Raw genomic sequence first — 20,900 nt, 5'->3', positions numbered from 1 at the left:
GACCAGTTACAATTTCACGTCCATAAATACATAGTTACAACACGGGAAGCTAATACTGTGAGTTACAACTTGTTATTCGCACTGTGTATCCCCCAGTTACAATCCGAAACACTGTAAGTTACAACTTGTGAGGCATGCACAGACACGAACTACAGTGAGCATACCTACAGAATATACATACAGTATATATATATCCTTTATAATCTGAAAAATTCCGGAATAGCTCTTCGTTTTTCTGATGTAAGAAATATGATGCCATCCTTGTCATCGAAAAAAGAAAGGAGGAAAGAATATATGGACCCTACTGGTAAGGTTTCAAGAAACCTCACTCGCCATAACCAAATCATGAGGCTTTCAATTTGCTACCCGTCCTGGTAGAGTCGTGAGATTTTGTTTTTAGCATGGAACCTGGGGCTCAATGGCAATGAATAAGGATATGTAGTTTTTCTTTAGTTCACCCTAGTAACAATTCTACGAACTTTTTGTGGAATGATATGCCTTTTGGTCCAACAAAAAAGGTCAAAACTCTACCAGAAATATCAAACCTGTCCTGTTAAACCAGAATTATCAAGCACTACAAAAGAGGGCGAAAATGTTACACGTAATGAACGAGCAAAGAATTTACATCACAATCAATCGGCTCTTCTACCTGTCGTGCTTCCAGTTTCTGCTTTCCTGACAAATGCACAGTTCATTTGTCACTCAAAACCTTTCAAATGCAAACTCAACAGTAAAGCCCCCTCCTTTCTCTTTCAGACTTCAACATGTTCTAAATGACGCCTTTTCTGCTTGAGGAGTGTTTGGTGATCACCGGAGAGATCACCCTTAGCCTGTTCAGGGCTCTTGTTGAGCAATGCTCCAGCAATGATTACCCCATTATGGCGGCCATGGTCGTTGGTAAATGTGCTCCAGGAGCTCACCTGTTGAACGGTTGGTTTTTCTGAAAGGTTCCTGGAGCAAACACCGGGAACGACTCCGCAGTCCATCTCCTCTCTCCCCCAGTGTCATGCTGGTGGGCATTGAGCTCCCTCCTTTCCTCCGGTCGCGCTCTTGCGCCCGCCTCATTCCTCCGAGAGTCAGCAGCAGCCAGAAGCGGTCCGCCAAAGAATATCGACTGCCCAGTGTATGTCAATCTCTCAGACGGCTGTCCAGATGGCAGTGCTGAGGAAGAAGCATTCATGGGCGCGAGAGTTCTCCTGCGATTGCTGGGCTCGCCACCTGAGTTTGCCAAGAAACATGGTGTTCTTGCTGCTTGATCAACGCCACCAGCTCCTGGTCTTGTGGGTGCAAGTGCCACCGACATGTACCGACCAGCCTCTTGATCCCAAACAACCGAGGCTTTTCGGTTCTCCCGGGCATAAGATGTGGCTGACCGGAACATCGGGTTGATTATCTGCGTTATTGGAACAGGCGGCCTCGGTATCACCGGTGCAGATCTTGGAGGTGGTGGAGGAGCACGAGGTGGCACACTGATCTGAGTGTGAGGCGCCGGCTTGTGACTGTGGACCGGACTGCTTATGCTGCTAGCACTCTGCGTGCCTGACTCATAGTCGTCCTGGCTCGCAAGGCTCTGAGGATATGAGTTCTGAAGAGATGACGATTTCATACCAGTCCCTTTTTCATTGGCGGCACTGTAATCAGCACTCATACTGCTCCTCATGCTGGCATTGCCGCTAGAGCTCAGGTCAGCATTTGGACCCCGGCGGGCATCTATAGGTCGGAGGACAGAGGATGATGCCCGAGCTCTGGCTGCAGCTTTCATTGCCTCATTGCTGTCCAACTTTGCAAGCTTCCAGGCACTAATTTTGACCTGCTTCTTGGCTTTGTTTGCTCTTTCGGCATGTCCAACAGCATCAGGATCGACAGTTGACGGTACCATCCATGGCTCCAAATGTGGGATCACTTCATCCTATTTAAAAGTTGGAAGTGCACCAAAATTTAGAAAAGAATGCCTCTTGTATTACATATTATTTCCACCTTGCAGCTTCATACTGAGCTTTCAAAGATATAGAATGTGACTGTTTAGCAGACTCCAAAGCGGTGTGCTCACCATTTAAAATTACCTGATCAACAAAAATCCTTGGTGGTGTGCACCATGCACCCTTGTAGTGAAGACCAAGTGAACTAGCACCACTGAATGCAGTGGTGGTTGAATTCGTTGGAGAGTAAACAATGTTTACCCCCTCTTCGTCCTCCTCTTGAGGTGCTTCACTCATGGCTCTCATTGCGATGACATATTCATAAGTTGTGATCCCCTAAGTTAAATAAATAAAAACAATATAGTAAGAAACGACATGCCCTTTTCATACAAATTGTACTTGGTGAAATTATGAGGCAAACCTTTCTGATCAGGATCATGTGGAAGAAGAAAAGTTCCCCTAAAGGTATGCAAACAAATAGAGAAAGAAGAGTAAAAAATGCCTGCACATAAGAGTTTTACATTCAGTCAGCTAATAGCGAAGTCTTACTCTAATTAAGGCATGGAAACAGGAAACAATGACTATCAATTGTCATATCTTTACAGAGGTATAGAGTTCTAGAAGTCTAATCATTACATCTGATAATTCAGTAGCCAAATTAAATTATAGTAAAAGCATCGACAATTTCTGCTACAACTTACTACAATGGTAGCAAAGGCAGGACGAGGTAAACCATTCCCAAGCTTGTCTTGAATAATTCTCTCTGAATTCTTACTGGCAAAGCATGTAACAAGGACAGCAATGCCAGCTCCAATTTCAATAGCAAGCTGTAATACAGAAGATCAAAAAAGTTTAGAAATCACTTGAACTAAATATTACACGGTGTAAAATATTTACTATGCTAAATATGTAAGTAAAAGGAGATTGTGTAAGGCCAGTTTACAGACCCAGAGGAGACTAGTAGTCATCAGAGCAATAAATGTGAAATAGTTCTTCCTTCCAACACAGTTATTTAGCCACTGACAAAGATGCAAACATGAGATATGCATATCAAAAATTGAAGGAAAATACATTTTCTGTGTAAGAAATACCCGACAGTGATGATCAAATCCATCCACACACTTGTCACAACTTCTGCAATGTTTACTGAATTTGCAAACCTGAAAATATATCCTGGTAAATCAGTAAGATTTGACAACACAATTTTTCACTTTTGACCCAAGCCGTGTGGCGGTTATAACAGATAGGGCTTATTGACTAAGGATAAAACAAAAGCCACTATGTGATTCAAACATTGAACAGACGCACATATGAATGTACCTCTGCGTTGCATAATGTGCAAAACAAGTCATCTTCTCCATCAACTTGATTATCTGAATCATCAAATTTCCTGCAATCTTCCTTGACAAATAAAGCACAAAGAAGCCCTCCAAGTAAACAGCTCCTTGAGCTTCTTCTTGGCGATTGCGAGCTTAGATTTATATTCGTATCTTCAGCAGCTAAACCACCATGGTTAGAACGCCCATCTAGAGAGGTCCTACAAGTAGATGATGGGGAGTTCGTTCCATTCGCAACATTGACTTTTGCTTGCAAATTTGTGCCCTGTAAGTCAGCAGTACTTGCAGGTGCATCAACAAAGCCATCCTCAAACTTTGACATGATCCCAGCATCTGCAGGGTTTATACTAGTGCACCGGATAAATAGGATGAAAACAGCAAACACCTGACAGAGTTTCCAAAGTAGAAACTGTAAATGCATAGCACAAATAACTTCCTTTAAATTATGACAAAGAAATACAATGCAGGTGCAGTTCGGCAGGCTTACCACAGGAGTATATATACCAATTGTGACATACTCTAGGACTTGCTTCCCTAGAAATGGTGCAAAGAAGGCATAAAATGCAACCACCAGAAGGAAGAAAACCGTAATTGCAACAATCTGTTCCATATTTAAGAACTTTGTCATTACATTGTTTGCAAAATGAAAATTGGAATATTTTAGACGAGTTTGGGGATTCTTATCAGAGTAGGATGATGAAAATAATGGAATAATAATAATATGTGTAGAGATGGACATAACTGTACATAATTAACTTAAGAAAAGGGTGGTAAACAATTCGCCATAATGCATACTTATAACTCTCGGGCATGATGACAATGCCTTTGGAGTACAATTGGGTAATTTCTTTCCACCTTTTCCTTATCAGATTTGCACTCGGAAAATCAACAGTCAGCACTAAGTCTGACGGAGGTATTGAGAAATAGCTTTAAATTAGATAAAATTTTAGTTATCAAATTATCCATAAGAGCACCATGTTCACATAATAATGGAATATATAAAAATTCAATGTGACCAGATTAAAAACATAACCTAGGCCATCAGACAGCAGCATAATCCCAAAACCAACGACGTGACTTGAGAATATTCCATTCCTTCTCATAACTTGAGAAAAACCTTTTGATTCGCACACAGTTGCAAAGCGCTCACTCAAGCTTAGGCCCTTCTGCCTTCTGGAGCTAGAGCTACTAAAACTTGTTATTGTTAGTATATGTGGAAAGAAAGAGGGTTGCTACTTTTTGCAACCATTTCAGTAGATCATGTCAAAGAAGGTAACTTTCTGAATCAGGAGAAAGAAATAGCCTACTACCTCAGAGAATTCCCAGCAGAATCATTCTGGCGAGTATTGCACCCTCAAATTAAAATTTGTAACACCACATTAGGCATATATCTCTTCCAAGCACATACGAGATGAAATCATGACAAAATAAGCATATGAATGAAAAGCACTACCGAATGAATTCTCCCAACTGATTCTCATCGAGACAAAATGTTGATTTTTTTTCGCGTGGCCCTTCTAAGAAACTCCGCCGCCAATTCTTGCGGTGAAATTCTTTGTAGACACGCGGTGGTATCCTGTAACCCGCAAGGAAGAAAGCTGAAGGGAAGAGGAAAAGCCATCGAAAATGCACCTGGAGCGTGTGTGCTGGGAGCTGCCATCCATGCTTCCTCGCCATGACCCTTCTCCCTCCTCCTCCTCCTCCTCCTCTCTCTCTCTCTCTCTCTCTCTCTCTCTCTCTCTCTCTCTCCCCCCAGTTCCCTGCTTTCCGGAGAGTAGTTCAAGAGTCAGTCAAGACCTGAGAGGAACACCGGGCTCTTCTCTCTTTTTCCTAGTTTCCTGGTGGTTCCTTCTCACCGGGCTCATTCCCGTTACAATTTCGGTGCAGGTTAGTTGTGGATCAATCAAGAGTCAGCATGGAGGATTTACGAATCTTTTATGACCTTGGAGTTTTCCTCGGGCCGTAGAGTTGAAGCTAGTGTCAGTCTGTCAGATTCAGACTTCACTGCGCACTGCACAGTCACAGAGGATGCTTCGGCTTTCTCCAGAATTTTCTTCTTCTTCTTCATTTCCAGAGGAAATGTCAGTTGAATTGAATCCTACAGCGCGATTTGTACTGGAGGATCCTACTAGGGCTGCACACGATTTGCACTAATCTACGTACCTTTGGAGAGTTTATAGTGCATTTTCACTAATCTGCACACAATTTTTAAGATAAATAAGTGTCGTTGTGAGTTAAGTACAGTCAAATAAATTTAGCTACAAATTATTTTTCATGTGTTAAATTTAGGTAATTAAAAATTACACGGATAGATTTATCTCGAAAAATACTTTCATAATAACATACTTTTATTATATTTTATTAATATATTATAAAAATAATAATAGTCAAAGTTGTATTTTAGGAACCGCATTAATATTAAAAAGATACTTTTCAGACCGAAGGAATGACTACACTACATATAAAGAAAATGGTCCAGTATTATAGTTGCACTCTGCACTTATCAGCTGATACTCTTTAATGCTCCGTGTATAATTATGCGTGTTGTATAGGTAGACACCGTGGTTGACCTAATAGGAGGGCTTACAATTATTGGTGCTGATCCAGTTTTTTTTAATAAATAATTAAACAGGTGAAATGGAATAATCGATCGATGAATGGGAGACTGCAATAATAAAATAAAATGTTGCTTGAGCATAAAGCATGCAGGGAATCATGCTCTCCAGAGCTGAGCTCTAAATAAAACACATAAGCAACCCCATCCCATCCTTAGCAAATTATTAGAGAGGCCAAGCCTACTAAGAACAATCGAGTAGAGTATGTTGCTTGTACTGCAGGGAGCCCAACCACTTGCATGGGTTGTTTTTCTAAAAAAAATCATTACTGGTCCTTAAAAAAATCATTACTGGTTGCTTTTCCGTATCCATCTAGCATGGAATTGTATTTCTTCTTCTTTCTTCTTCGTTCTTGCGTTTCTTTAAATAAACTAGATGGAAGAATTTCCCTTTCCCCACAAGTTCAATTCTTATTCTTAAGTATATCTCTGTGTCTCCAAACAGTATATCACCAGATGGGTGAAAACTAGAGATGCAAGTGGGTGTCTAGTAGGTAATTCTATGTTACTATTTAGTTTGTTTTTTAACTTAATTTGATGAAAATGATTTTTTTTAAAGTTGGGTCGACCCAATCTCTATTTCTACTACTTAAAAAATATATAGTGATTCCCATACCCTTCTATGTCATATGAAGATGTTGATACGTCATAGAAGCATTGCCGAACGAATACGTTAGGAGCGATGCCGTAGTTTGATTTTAGGAGATATCAAAGATAGGAGAAAGATATTATCTGCTAATTTTCTCATAATTATTTATTTATTTTTATTAGTAGAATGAGTCACATATCTGTAGCTGGTAACCAGACGGGAAGGCTGAAGAACGAGAATTGATGACAAAAATGGATAAATTATACGATTTGTAATGATTTTTATTATATAAAAAGAGAGTAGAGAGAAAAGGTGCCATAAAAACTAACTTGTATTTTATATAGTAGATATTAATAATGGATGCCCTTCTTCTTCTTCTATTGTTAACATGATGCTAATTCCTACCAACTGATGTCCTTCAGTTTTTCTGCTCTGGATGCTTCGGGAGATTCTTGCAACAACCAAATGGAATCAGAATTCACTTTACACAACACTTCTGTACAACTAGATGCACTGGTAGCTTATACTACCATATACTAGGACAGGGACCCCTACAAGAAATGAGTTTGAGCTGAGCTAAAAATGCAAGAATACGATTCTCATTTCAATTTGTGCTAAACATAATTGCACATCCAAATTATCTTGCCCATCAATCATGATGTGCACAAGTGTGGCTTATCACTACAATAACAAGACCAACACCACTATCACCGCCAAACTGTGTTTGGCTCCACATGTCCAGTATATTGGACACACAGAAATCGCTCAATTGTGCTTCAGAGCAAGTACGTTGTTCGGCTCATGCTTTCCTGTACCTCATGATCTCCACACCCAAGTAGTCCAGAACGCCTTGCACCGCGACATGAGGTTTGCCAACCTTCACACGGACGGCGGAGATCTGAGGGAACTTGAGCAGCGTGGCCTTTGCGATCGAGTGAGCCACTGACTCCAAGAGATTATGCGGCGGGCCTTCAACGACCCCCTTAGCTATCCTGCAGAGGGAGGGGTAGACACAAAATTCACTATCAGGAATTCTGAAACGGCAAATCGGGAAAATATGTTTGGACTCCGAAGTGTGTGTATCTATACGACCATACCCTCCCCAGAGCAGGCAAAAAAGGCTAATCAAATTTAAGACCTGACAATAGTTCCATTAGGAACTTGCACAGTGTCAAAAAGTAAAATCTGATTACATTGCCAGATCTGTAGTAGACGTGGTGTGAGTGCATATACGTGGTGATGTGAATGTGCGCCCGCGTCTACGAGTTGTACTGATGTTTTATAAAATATGACACATAAGCCGTCAGCATGCCAATTTCTATCAGTTGATGCCCCTCAGTTTGCCTGCAGACCTGCAGGCTCAAAACTACAACTACACTGTCCCAGATGTTGAGTGATACTGCCATGGAGAGATTAAATTCCAAGAGGACCAATACTGCATAAGATGTCCCAAACATAATAATCTCCTTGTCCGTGAACAATGAACAGCATGTTAGAACAACCTTTTTTATCTGAAAAAATATGTTTGAACAACCTTAGCCCTTAGTATGGGTTAGGATAAGGCTGGATTATTTGCAACCGTGTATACCAGTACAAATCCTGGGTAACCTAGATCCCCGGTTCAATTCCAAGTCTCCAACTCCAAGTCAAAACTGTAACTACAAGAAACCATCAATCGATGGGAATTAAAGAGGAATGAAATGGAACGGAGTCGAGTGAAGCTACGCTAACCTGTAGATGTCGGTATAGCTGACGGTGTCGGCGACGTTATCGGACTCCCCGGCGGCGGTGAGGTCCATCCATGCGTCGACGTCGACGACGAACTTCTGGCCGAGCGTCTTCTCCTCCTGCTTCACGCCGTGGAAGCCGTGGAACTGCAGCCCCCGCAGGACGAGCTTGTCGCCGCCGCCGCACATCGCCTCTTCCTCCTCCACGTTTCCCCTCGTGGGTGCTGGGTGGACCGGGCCGCGCCGCCTTACCCTACCACGACTCCACGCGGAAGGAGTGATGGAGATGGAGATGGATAAGGCTCACTGTTTGGGCCTTCCGGTCATCTCTCTCCTCCTCCTCCTCCTCGGGCTTTCTTTCCGGCGGGTGGTTCGACGGGCGGCGGAGGAAATGAAGAAGGCGCGCGCGGGCATTATTACGATTTAGGACAGGCTTGAATCGCGTCTAAATTTGCCACATAAGATTAGTTACGTATAATTTACTATAAAAAATATGATTAAGAAATTTTTAGTCACAAATATATCAAAATTCATAAAAATAAAATAAAATAGAATATATGACAAGTAGACCGAGAAACTGTTCATAGATATAACAGTCAACAAAAAATCTATAATATAATTAATCTTAAATATAGCAAACCTAAATACGAATTCAACAAAAACTTACTATCAAAATAGGACTACTAACTATTCAAGACAAAGGTAGGAGTACTAGTAATCAAGAAGATCATCTAAAAATAACTAATCAAGAAGAGGGTGCACACAAAAAGGGAAAAAAAATTCCGTTGCCGGGACTCGAACCCGGGTCTCTCGGGTGAGAGCCGAGTATCCTAACCAGCTAGACTACAACGGATTTTGGTAATTGCTTCGTAAGTTTATCATATATTATAGGCTACGAAATCTGCAGGTGCAGCTGAACCGTGAGTTTGTCATCTCTCAAGCATGATCTGGAGTCTGGAGCTTATGATCTCTTGCTGTCCATTAGATGACTTAATTACCACACAAAAGTGTACGTTTAGACACACTGAATTAAACAAACTTGGGTGGTAGATCCGATCAGCCACCGATCTGGATTAATTACTCAGTTAGACCAATCTTAGATGGGATCTAATATAAGATTAAGTGACGAGAGGATAGGGTTACCCACTATTAATTACATCAGGTAGGGTGTCTTCTTCTTGGTTGGATCTTGACTTGACTTGCCTCAGTCTAGGTCAGCAGCACGTTGGGTGTTATATTTAGTGTTGGCCAAATTGCCGATACATTTCGCCAAATTATTTGTGCACACTTGACATTTTTTTTGATAAAGAGCAGATTTTTATCATTCAAACAATAATTTTATAAGGGTGAAAGTCACCTCAGATTACAATGCCTCCAGAAATTATTGTCCATCATAAAAGATATGATTACCTCTGAAAAATACAGCATATCAGTTTGATTTTAAACTTTTATAGCTAAGTTGGACTTAACTTTAATCTAAAAGCTCTACCAAACATACTCTTATTATCATGCACACAGCTAAAATAACGTATGATTTAAAATATAAGTAAGAATGATAGATAAAACCGCGAGCGCACCTGTTTGCCTCCCTCCCTCCCTCCTCTCTCTCGTCCTATACAAAAAGGGGAGCTCTCCACCAGTCGGTCACCCCACCAAGCTCGTCAGATCACGCGCCAGCCAGACAGGTGTGGGATCCCGATCCGCCGGCCTCCGCGCCGATCCAGGCGTTCCCTCCTCCTCCTCCTCTCGTAGGCGCGTCCTCGTCGCCCCGACTTGGATTGATTGATTGATTGGTTTCTTCTATTCTCGGTAAGGAAGCTCTAGCTTGCCTCGACGGATTGTTCGTTTCGTTATGCGTATTTTTTTTTTGTCGTGCTTTGATTTGAGCTTTCAAACTCAAATCCTTCCCGTTCGTGGCGGATTTGTTCTCCGCGTGGTGCAGCAACGCTGATTCCCCACGTTGAGCCAGCCCCTGTGTCACTGTGTGTAAGATCTTGTGTGAATTCTTACGTTACTAATGCCTGTGTACCTTGTGATGTCATAGCCTTTGTGCGATTCGAGATGTGGAGCGTATTGGTTTAGGATCAGGATTCTGCAATTGAATCCATCACGCTGTGTGCTTCACACAGTGTGCACTGCTGATTCGAGCAGCGAAGGCCCGGCGGAATCGCCCAAGCTTCAGCCTAGCACATTTGCGAGTATTTTTATTTGTTAGGAACAAGCCTGGATGTGTACATGTTTTCTTGTGGTTTGCGTGTATGTGTGGAAATACACACTTAATTGGTTGGGTATACTGCTGCTGTCATATAGAAATTATGTCACGAGTTTATGGTTTGTTTAGCAATGCACAGTCAATTCAGGTGGGTACCACATGGTTTCATATTACCTGAACTAGCTTCATAAGCATGCCTGAAGTGTACGTCATGTGAACGGTTGGTGCAGGCATAATAAAGCAGAGGGCTGTGGTAGGATATCTGTCAGTGTCATATCACAAATTTGTTTTGACCAAAAAATAGGATGACTGTGAAGAATGGCATGTCTTTTCTCTGATCGTTTTTAGCTTCATAATCATGTAGGCTTGATTAACTAACTTGCCAAGTACATGCAACAAAGTCCAAGAATTTGGAGTGGTAGTGCCTGTAACTCCTTGTGCAACAAAGTCTATGATTAACATGCTTGGTTATAACTTGAAGACGATACGTTAAGTCATGTACTGGATGATAGAATTCCGTGGTATCAGGATGTAAATATGCTGGGAAGCACTATCTTTGTTTGATATTTAAGGCCGTGTATGCAAGTTTAGCTTTAATTCATATTAGATATGTGACACTTGAGATTTTTCTTTCAAATTGGTATGGCCTTACTTGTTAAAGCTTGACATCATTTGTTGAATCTTGCTGTTTCAGGCTCCATGGATAAGCAGGATCCAGTAGCTGATGTTGAACAAAAGATTGTTCTTGCTGAGAAGCCCAAAGAGCAGGTCATTTGTTTATGAACATTTTTTGGAGATTTTTATCTAATCTTTTGACTCTTTATCTACGTTGTTTGCTAACTGTATCAACTGTATCTATATATATATTTTTTACCTCAGCCTGTTCCCAGTAAGGATGAGAAAGCAACTGTGCCCCCACTTTCAGTTGCTTCAAGTGCTATTGATCTACCAAGTGATGGACAAACCCAAGCTGGCACATCTAACATAGGTGGCAACCATAATGCTGCATATCCACACAACTTTTATGCTTCTCAGGCACAGCCATTCTATTACCAAGGTCAGCTTGCTTTCTATGTTGTATACTTGTATGTGCCTGAATATCTCTTCACACTTCGCATAATGTTTTAGGTTCCCGCTCCATTCTATGCACCAGAGCATGGACTTTTACATTGTCCTATAGTTGAACTCATGCAGTGATAACCTAGGAAAACATAAAGAAGCAATAATATACAAAGTTCCAGACATATATGTATTAGGAGGTGCTCTTGAAGTCATTCTTTATGAAATTACCTGTGACTTATCAGGAACAGAATATATGAATGTAAACTTGCTGTTGTTCTAGTGGACTCACTAAACTCACTTATTTTGTTTTTATTTAGATTTTGAAGCTTTCCTCTTGAATTGATGAATGGTCTTGTTAGATCCTTAACATAGTTCACCCTCTATGAGCAGGTTCAGGATACGAAAACCCTCCACATGAATGGGATGCCTATCCTCCTTACGTGAGTGTTGAAGGATTGGAAGTGGGTCCAACAGTAAGTAGAACAAGTTCTTCTGTCACAATTTTCCATACAGCACTTCTCTAATTTTGAGTTTTCTTGAAGGTTGTATACAACGAGGACCCTTCAATGATGTTCCATAATGGCTATGGCTATGACCCATATGCTCATTATTCTCCTATTACAACACCTGTACCGGCTGCTGTTAGTGGAGATGGTCAGCTCTACTCCCCTCAGCAGTTCTCCTTCTCGGCTCCTTACTACCAGCAATCAGTACCACCTGGCATGCCATATTTAAGCTCTCCTACTCCAATATCACAGGGTGAGACAATGATGCCGCTTGACCCAACACAAGGAGCTTTTATCGCTGACACTCTGAGTCCAAACAGCTTCCTTTTTGGTCCAAGACCTGGTTATTATCTAACTTTGTGCTTTGTTAAGTTGATATAGGTTCCGCGTTTTAGGTGAGATTTTAACTCTTACCTTTTTATCATATCATTCAGAATGGTTCAGATCATCAGAAGGAAATGGATCATTTCCATCATCTGCAGCTTCACCTCAACCTGCTGCTGGTGTTTCAGGGGCCTTTGGCCAAAGCAATTTTCCAGTGGCTTCTGGAATGGTATTCTTTTCACATTTCCAACTCTTTGCTTTTACTTACTCAAATAAAACTTGAGAATTCACAGATGATGTTTGCACAAGTCAATATCTCGCATAGGAATCTTGGGGTTAATCATTCACTTTAAAAACAAATCTAGCTTAACTTTTATTCGTTAAGAACTATAATCCCACCCTTCAGTGTATAGTTATCTCTTTTTCGCAATAAGTGTGTTTTCTGCAAGCAACATTTGCTTTGCCTTTGTTTCTAAGAAATAGGTACAAAGAAATCCGCCAGGAGATCTTGTTGTGTTGTTATCATGCTGATGGTTGAACACTTTGACTTTTGGCTTTGAAATAATTCTCTGATTTGACTATTCTCTATTATAATGTAAGCTGTTAGCCTAATTTACTCATGCTTCTAACAATTTCCATGAAACTCCATGATTGTTAGCCTAAGGGTTTCCTGTCCCGAGTTTATTCGTAATCACTGGAGACCTGACATATCACGATGAGAAAAAACTGCCCTGACCCCGTAGTAAATGTTCATGAATCCTGATATTGCCAAAGATGCATGTAATTGATATTCAAACTCAAGCTTTGGTTACCACCTCCAGCTGCAATTCAAACTCTGCTCTGCAAGCATGTGCCTGCATCCGATCTGTCACTTCTTGGTGGATTACACACCATTCAATTGGATTCCCGAGTTGTTTTTATGCTGATGCATATTATATATGTCAGAAAGACTATTATCAATCATAAAAGACAGAAATATCCAACCACATGAACATTTGAACATGTTTACTTGTAGATATGCCTTCTGATAATTTGTTTTTGTCTCTTTTCCCCCGGTTTCAGATGTCACTCCACCAGAAGCCCTTCTATGGTCTTGGAGCTCCCACTGACTCCTATGGACGAGGGTTCTCTCATGGTGGGATTTTCCCACAGGCCAATAATTATGTGGGTTCCTTCCCTAGCTTTGGACTTAATGGTAGAAGTTCCATCTCAATAGAGAAAGGGCGCAGGAGAGGAAGGGGTAATGCTCTTATTTGTAGCTGCAATGGTTCGCTTGACTTTCTCAATGAGCAAAGTCGGGGCCCACGTGCTACTAGGCCTAAGAAGCAATCAGAGGTTGACAGTAAAGATGAGAAGCCTTCCACAGCAGTTGGTCGTGAGTTATACAACAGGCCTGACTTTGTCACAGAGTACAAGAACGCCAGATTTTTCATCATAAAATCATATAGCGAAGATAATGTGCACAAGAGCATCAAATATGGTGTTTGGGCTAGCACCACAAATGGAAACAAGAAACTAGACTCAGCCTACCGTGAAGCTATGGAGAAAGAAGAGCACTATCCTATTTTTCTGTTGTTTTCGGTAATTAAAGCCTCATACCACTTTCTTATTGTTCCTTTTGAGGCAATCAGACTTCTGTTACTTCCCATTTTGTTTTTCCTGGCTAATAATAAAAAATTGGAACAATATATACAGGTGAATGCTAGCGCACAATTCTGTGGTGTTGCAGAGATGATTGGACCAGTGGACTTTGCGAAAAGTGTGGATTATTGGCAGCAAGATAAGTGGACCGGTCAGTTCCCTGTTAAGTGGCACATAGTGAAGGATGTCCCAAATAATCTCTTCCGCCATATAATTCTTGAAAACAATGACAATAAACCTGTAACCAACAGCCGGGATACACAGGAGGTATTTAACCTTTTTTTTTCTTTCTGCCTTTACTTAATTTTCATGTAAGTTCTAATAAGAGGAATTCAGACACTTAAACATGTTTGAGCCTAATGTAGGTGAAACTGGAACAAGGGCTGGAGATGCTGAAAATCCTCAAGAACTATGACGATGATGTGTCAATCCTTGATGACTTTGACTTTTATGAGGAGCGTGAGAAAGCTCTGCTGGAAAATAAGGCACGCCTGCATCAGCAACAACCCGCATCCAGTTCTACTGTTGTCGAGCCCAAGAAACCCTTGACTGTGCCCGCTCACCTAGTGGGCCACAGCACTAAGCGTTTTGCCCAGGTTATGCGGCTAGGTGAGGCCAAAACCGTAAGCCCTTTGGCTGAGAAAGTTTCTGGGGGCGATTCATCTATTCCTGTGAAGCCTGTGGAAGTTAAGGAGAGTGGTTTGTAGTAGAACCTCTTGATCGATGTGATTGGGCTAGCTGTGCTGAAAATATAATCCATACGCTTCTTCATCAAAACGTCGGGGTGCATATACAGATGGCTGTTGCTGCTGAAAACTAAGACATCGGCAAAGATGGCTTCTGTCAAGCATGTACACTAGGATAGGTCTTTGCCATCCTTGGATGGAAGCTTAGTTCCTTGAATAGTTTCTCTTTCTTTCTTTTTTCTTTTCCTCCTTTCTTAGTAGTTCTCACTTTCCCTTTGCGTCATATGACGATTCCTTAGTGGCTAGCCTTAAGGAAAGCTGCAGTTTTTGTGCAAGCCTTTATAAATTTCCCTGTTCGATCGCATATGAATAAGGCCATTTTGCTTTTAAGTAAAATCTTCTTTTATCTACTGTCCTGAGACTTTTTTATTTTGGGGGGTAATATCTGAACAAGATACCTCTGTCATTCTGTCTATGTAAGCAACATAAACTCTATCCAGGTGACCTGGTTGCGAAAACTACAGTAACTGAATAACTACACATGTTTCCCTGGGAGGAGCATACTGTCCTGTGCTCTTTACTGATGTTTGTCAGCCCTCGTGACAGGATTTGATTTTTGTGCCAGTGCATGAAAAGCATAGTTTTAGGCAAATATCTAAACCATTTCAATGTTGCGGATTTTCTACCGACACTTACACACGTGCGCGTTTAATGACACGGTGCATTTCAGCGTGTGGTGTGAGTGTGAAGTGGATGAGTAGTATATATCCCTATACATACTTTAAAAAAGATAGCACACAAAAGGAAACGTGTCATCGACTGTGTCAATAAAAAAGTCAGTGCAAATCGTGCATGACACGAAATCGTGCATGATCTTTGAGCCTCTCTCGATCAGTACGATGAGATATAGAAACAAAGAACAAACAGCCAAACAAATAGGAAACGAATCAGGAGCCGTTAGTACGCACTAGTAACTGATCGTGTACATGATCTACTCGACGGAATGAAACCATGAACGACGACTACTACGGCAGCAGCGATGGACAGAGCTTCATCGAGACCAGCTGTACAACGCGTCGGCGACGGCGACCCCGTCGTCGCGGACGGGAACAGCAACGCCGTCCTAACTGAACAAGAGATCTGGCAACGCCTAAGCCAATGCAAGAAGCAGAAGCGGCTGCCACGACCGAGGTGTTCTCCGGCCGTCCAGGCCGGTGGACTGGGCCTTGGCCCTCCTCCGGTGGAACCCTTTATGGATGCAGGATGAGTGGTTCTCCTCCGAGTAGGACGACGGCGTTCGCGATTCCGTCGGCCTGGGCGACACCGTGGGCTTCTTCCCTGGCCGCGAGGAGATCATGGCGTGTGGCATATGCATGGAAGGCAAGCCCGCGGTGGAGATGGCCTCGACCATGCGGAGTGCCGCGGTGAGCTCCGCATGCATGCTGACACATGGGACACGGGGCTGCGTCGAGAACTTCGCGAAGATATATGGTGGAGGGGGCCGGGCTGCCGGCCGGAGGTGTGCGCGTCGGCGTCGAGCAGTAAAAGTGGCTCTGGGGGCGATCGTACACGTACGTCCACATGCACAAAGGCCAAAGCAGGCATCTTCTCTCTTGGAATCGTAGTTTGGTAAACATTATGTGTGCGAAAGTTTTAAAACTTCGATTGAATTCTAGGCTTCTAGCCTTTGATGGCGTTGCAATTCGGGCTTTGGCCATCATCCTCTCCGGCAACGTCATCTGCCTCCTCTTCGATACATGTTGCAATTAGATGCGATCTCACGGTTTACGATCCCATAGATAGCTGGGCCGGTTGTGATTATAATTTGAGATGCTTGTTTTGTACTACCCTATTCAACTAGCTAGAAGTGGCTCGAATCTTACGCCAGCTGGAGCCCAAAACTACGTTACTGAAAATAACCTCGTATCTAAGGTCCTCTTTAAAAAAGGAATTGCTAAATCATATATACCCGGGCATTTCGTTGGAGCCTCGCACCCGAATTTCTACTACGATTCATGCTCTGGACCTTCTTCTCAGACTCCAGCGACACTCGAACAAGGTTAGGGTTTGGATGTGAGGGCAGGCTTAGAGGGAAGGCCGCAGGTGATGGCCTGGCAAGGCGGCGGTGACAACTGTGGACCGGGTCGCCTAGATGGTGGGGGTGGGGAGTTAAGAAAGAGAGAGATTAACAAGAGGGTGGGCGGACATGACGCCATGAAGATGGTCGCTGGAGTTGAAAAATGAGGCGGTGGGGGTAGGGGTGGATCATTAGGCTCGTCGGGGTTGGTTTCTCGTCATCCAAGATGACACCGGAGAGCGGCAGATAATGGCATACTAGGTGATGGTATGAGTAGGGTGGTGTATGATGTTAGTGTTATGATGGATAGAGAATAGAGACATATCTAAAGGGTTGGGGGCTCCAACACCCCTCTATCGACTAGAACTCTATTAGTGATTAGAGATGGAGGAGGAGAAGAAAAAAGGAAAAGAAAAAGATGAAGTGAAGGAGGAAAGAGAGCTTTTTAATCTGCTTCCATCACCGGTAGAGAATATATGCACCATTGGATTAGAAGATCCCCGAGTGGTTCATAGACGAAGATAAAAAAAAACTTAGTATCTAAGAGCTGGCAGTATGTCTGAGCTCTAGAATTTATGATGTTGGTGCCCAAAACTACAGTAGTAAAAATAATGAAAACATCATGTCGTACGTGCAGATAAAACTACACTGAGATGCAAAGTTTTTGAATTAAAATAAAAGGATAATACTAGTCGCTAGCTAGCTCGGGTTGAGCATGGATGGATGATTAGACAGCTTGATCGCGAAGCCTTAGAATGTACACCCAGCTGAACGACGATATCTTGTGATAATTATTTATGCTATCTATCTATCAGCCTTGAACTTGTAGACGATTGATCCCTTCCCAGCCATGCCATGGCATCTGTCTATCTCATCTCCATCATGCATGCATGCGGCATGCCGACCAAATCTGTGTCAGATTATTAAGATCACACGCTGCCAGCCACCGGCCGGCTTTCGACAGTCGACTCGACCAAGCATGTCTCTGCTCTGCTCAATCTTGGCATGCATGCACAGTAGTATACGTATCATATATCCGCGCAGAGAAGGAACTGGATGCAGCCATCCATCGAGACTGACCGAATTGACCAACTACTTCACCAATCATGCATCATGCATCCTAACAACTCATGTCAAACTTTCATCATGTATCGATCTCATCGCATACGTACGTCGTCTATCTCATCTCAAATCGCAGGAACATATATACTGTACTACCGTAGTACTGATAACTGAAGTCAGCTATTGATATGTGGCATTTTTTTTAACGAAGATCTTCCTATTATATTAAATAAGAAGTGCAGGTGACTAACTAAAGTACAGATAAAAAACAAATAGAGCGGTTACAAAAATATCAAGGTAGCTATATCAGCTCAATGTGAGTGAGATGTTTCGCTCCCTCACTTGCTCAGATTCTAAACTCCTCTTTGATCCTAGCAAATCGTCGTGGCTGTAGTGGAAGCCCTATGATTGAAAATTCGCGCGTTTCACTCATTCCATAGGATCTAGGTCACAAGCATTAAGATGAATTTCAAGGTTTTGGGTGCCAATGGACTTTACGATGGCGGACCACCAAGCGTGAACCGACTCCATCGGCGTCCAAGAGGTCGGGACGATCCCCGACATTGAAAGCCACCACGTGATAGAGTCCCATACCCGTATGCTGAATCTGCATTCAGCGAAGATATGAAGCACCGTCTCACGAGTGTGCCAGCATAAGATGCAGTAGGCGTTATTGGTACATTATCATCTGGCTAGCCTATCGGAAGCCCATAGACTATTCTGAAGGGTGAGCCAGGCGAAGAACTTGCATTTTTGAGGGCCCAAGCTGACCAGACCAACGCGTGTAAGTTGGTTTCTATCGATCCTAAGAAACCAAGTTGAAATGTGTCTTGATTTATATGTGATGAGTGATTGATAAGGTTATCGATTTGGTTTATCGAGCTTTCGATTGCCTAGGATGTACGGATGGTCTGCACATTTGTTCGGATAATCCGCAAAATTAAAGTTAACTGGGATTTGCGGAGGGTCCATATATTTTTTGGAGAGTTCGCACTTTTGCGGAGTGTCCGAATATTTTTGTGGAGATTCTGCACTCGAACAGTGTTTTCAGTAATGATGAATAGTATTTTCAGCTGAAAAACTTCTTCTATGTATTGGAACTTTTTGGGAAGTGCTTTGAATTGATTTGAGATTTCAATTGAGCATTTTGATTATGGACTAACTGAAGTTGGAGTTGGAGATATGTGTTTGCTTGTCTCATAGTGTGTAGATGATGAATACAACATGGCGGTCAACGGCGGGATGATCGGTGCTAAGCGAGGAGCTTGGTGCCGGACGATCGAAGAGGTTGGACGAAGTCAAGGATGATCCTAGCAATACACATGGAGGTCAAGCAAGGCATGAGATGAAGGATGATGAAGGCAGCGTGTTGACGAAATCAAGCAAAGGGGATGCCGGTACAAGTGACAAGACGGTCCGAAGGATTAAAAGCAGGAGAGACTTTCCGATAGTCAAGATCGTAAGATAGAGTACACATGTCGATATAGGAGCACTTGCTTGAGGCAAAGCAAATAACGACTAGTCACGCTTTAAGAAGCGTACTAGAGTTTCGTGATTTGGTCACAAAACCACGAGAGGACTGGAGGGTCATGTGGCATCATCGCGAAGCTTATATTGAGGCGAAGTTAAGTCATGAAGAAGTTGTGACCGTTCGATGAACGAAGTAAAAAATAGACTAAAATACCTTAGTGATAGGTAGGAGTGTATTATCGGTGAGGGGTATTTTGGGAACAAGAAAACTTAAGAGCTAAGACACCTCTCTAGACTTATAAATAGAGGGGTAGGGCTGTAGAGAGAGGGGGAGCCAGCCATTTGAGTGTCTAGAGATATGTTTTGGAGGAGATGAGAGGGTAGGCTTAGCCTTTGTAATATGTTAGAGCTTTTGTGAGAGAAATCTTTGTAATCTGCTAAAAATAGGGCTGACCTCTGTGCTTAAGAAAGATGTTTCTCTTGCATATGCTCGTGCTCATCTCGTTTTAGTCTCATGCTTTTGGTTCCCCTTGCTTTCATTGTAAGTTTTTTCTTTTTCAAGTTGATTTTCGTTTTTGCCTTTGAGCAGCGATCTTTCCATCTTGTGAAGTTATTCTTCTTGTTGCTAGATGTATAAATCTCATATAATCATGTATATGAGAGGGTCTTGAGTTCCCTTGTATCTAGATCATCAACCTGGGGAGCATCTTCACCCGACGACCATCTTTGATCTTTTGGTGAATCTTCTTGTTGGATCTTCAAGTTTGATTTTTAATATTTTGTTCATTGTTCTGCAAAATCTAGAACCTCTAGACCCAACTTTGGAACCTTCGCATTCTCCGCACTCTCCGGACAATTCTCCGGAACCTCTGGAACTTCTGTGTTGGGTAAAGATTTTTCGTTGCGTGTTTGTGTTACGCTTTGTTGTGATTCTCTTTTAGATATACATTGGGTGATCAAATAGTAGAAGACCATCTATTTTGCAAGAAATTTATTGAGGCTCCTATTCATCCTCCTCTAATCGTCACTCTCGATCCTACAAATTCGATGAACTGTGCATTATAGGTAGAGCTTACCGTATACTCCCCTTTATCAGAGAGCTTCCGAAAGATGGTATCTTGAATAGTCCAGTTGTAGTTGGATGAAGTTCACCTACACCCATAGTTGCACCAGCTACTGGATAGCCTAAAGGCTAAGATGGTGTGTCGGAATGTCACATAGCCAGGATTCCTGATCCAAGGCATCCTTTACAGATTTTTCCTATTCTTTGTGATGCTATAGACACCAGGTGCAATGTCCTTTGGCATGCGGCCACGAAGCCAAGCTGCGTGCCAAAAGTTGGTCTTGGTCGCATCCCCAAGGGTGATGGTGGTTGCCGCAGCAAAAAAGCGACTATCGGTTTGGTCACACGGGATGTCTATGCACACCCATGGTTTATGGTCGGCTTTTCATTCCTGCCAGAGCCATCTAAGTCGCAGAGCCCTCGCGAACCCCTACAAGTCTTGAATGCCTAAGCCTCCTGAGCTTGCAAGTCGTGTGTATCGCTTCTAGTTGACCTTACACTTACCCCCGTGATAGCCTCATTGCCAGCCCACAAGAATTGTTTCCTTTTTTATCAATTAGATTAGTTGTCCCTTTTGGCACCTGTAGTGTGGTGAGGAAGTAGATCGGCTG

General features: G+C 42.4%; 3 protein-coding genes and 1 non-coding gene across 5 annotated transcripts; 1 reads left to right on the top strand and 3 right to left on the bottom strand.

The window, feature by feature from the left end:
* Positions 1 to 499: 499 nt before the first annotated feature.
* On the bottom strand, positions 500 to 5,250 carry LOC133898364 (probable protein S-acyltransferase 20). Its single transcript, XM_062339032.1, has 9 exons — positions 4,889 to 5,250; positions 3,744 to 3,857; positions 3,240 to 3,641; positions 3,011 to 3,079; positions 2,867 to 2,938; positions 2,621 to 2,746; positions 2,341 to 2,421; positions 2,064 to 2,255; positions 500 to 1,909 (listed from the first exon to the last, which is right to left on the bottom strand). Exons 1-9 carry the CDS (start codon positions 4,931 to 4,933, stop codon positions 917 to 919), a joined length of 2,094 nt encoding a protein of 697 aa, XP_062195016.1. The 5' UTR covers positions 4,934 to 5,250; the 3' UTR covers positions 500 to 916.
* A 1,653-nt stretch (positions 5,251 to 6,903) lies between these two features.
* On the bottom strand, positions 6,904 to 8,576 carry LOC133899119 (dihydroneopterin aldolase 1-like). The gene is made up of 2 exons (XM_062340063.1): positions 8,191 to 8,576; positions 6,904 to 7,451 (listed from the first exon to the last, which is right to left on the bottom strand). The coding sequence occupies exons 1-2, from the start codon at positions 8,373 to 8,375 to the stop codon at positions 7,259 to 7,261; spliced, it is 378 nt and encodes a 125-aa protein (XP_062196047.1). The 5' UTR covers positions 8,376 to 8,576; the 3' UTR covers positions 6,904 to 7,258.
* Positions 8,577 to 8,966: 390 nt separating this feature from the next.
* Positions 8,967 to 9,039, bottom strand: TRNAE-CUC (transfer RNA glutamic acid (anticodon CUC)). Its single transcript has one exon. It is a non-coding gene; the product is annotated as a tRNA-Glu (tRNA).
* A 754-nt stretch (positions 9,040 to 9,793) lies between these two features.
* LOC133899112 (YTH domain-containing protein ECT4-like) lies at positions 9,794 to 15,027 on the top strand. Of its 2 annotated transcripts, none has more exons than XM_062340055.1 (9): positions 9,794 to 9,995; positions 11,093 to 11,166; positions 11,278 to 11,455; positions 11,851 to 11,933; positions 12,003 to 12,219; positions 12,401 to 12,519; positions 13,353 to 13,871; positions 13,986 to 14,198; positions 14,297 to 15,027. In XM_062340055.1, the coding sequence occupies exons 2-9, from the start codon at positions 11,098 to 11,100 to the stop codon at positions 14,636 to 14,638; spliced, it is 1,740 nt and encodes a 579-aa protein (XP_062196039.1). In that variant the 5' UTR covers positions 9,794 to 9,995; positions 11,093 to 11,097; the 3' UTR covers positions 14,639 to 15,027. The 2 variants fall into 2 exon arrangements, with proteins under 2 accessions (XP_062196039.1, XP_062196038.1); XM_062340054.1 differs by having other exon boundaries at positions 12,003 to 12,309.
* Positions 15,028 to 20,900: the final 5,873 nt, after the last annotated feature.

The sequence above is a fragment of the Phragmites australis genome, chromosome 18, assembly GCF_958298935.1.
Source record: "Phragmites australis chromosome 18, lpPhrAust1.1, whole genome shotgun sequence".
In the NCBI taxonomy this organism is placed as follows: domain Eukaryota; kingdom Viridiplantae; phylum Streptophyta; class Magnoliopsida; order Poales; family Poaceae; genus Phragmites; species Phragmites australis.
This window is presented reverse-complemented; position numbering and strand designations above follow the sequence as displayed.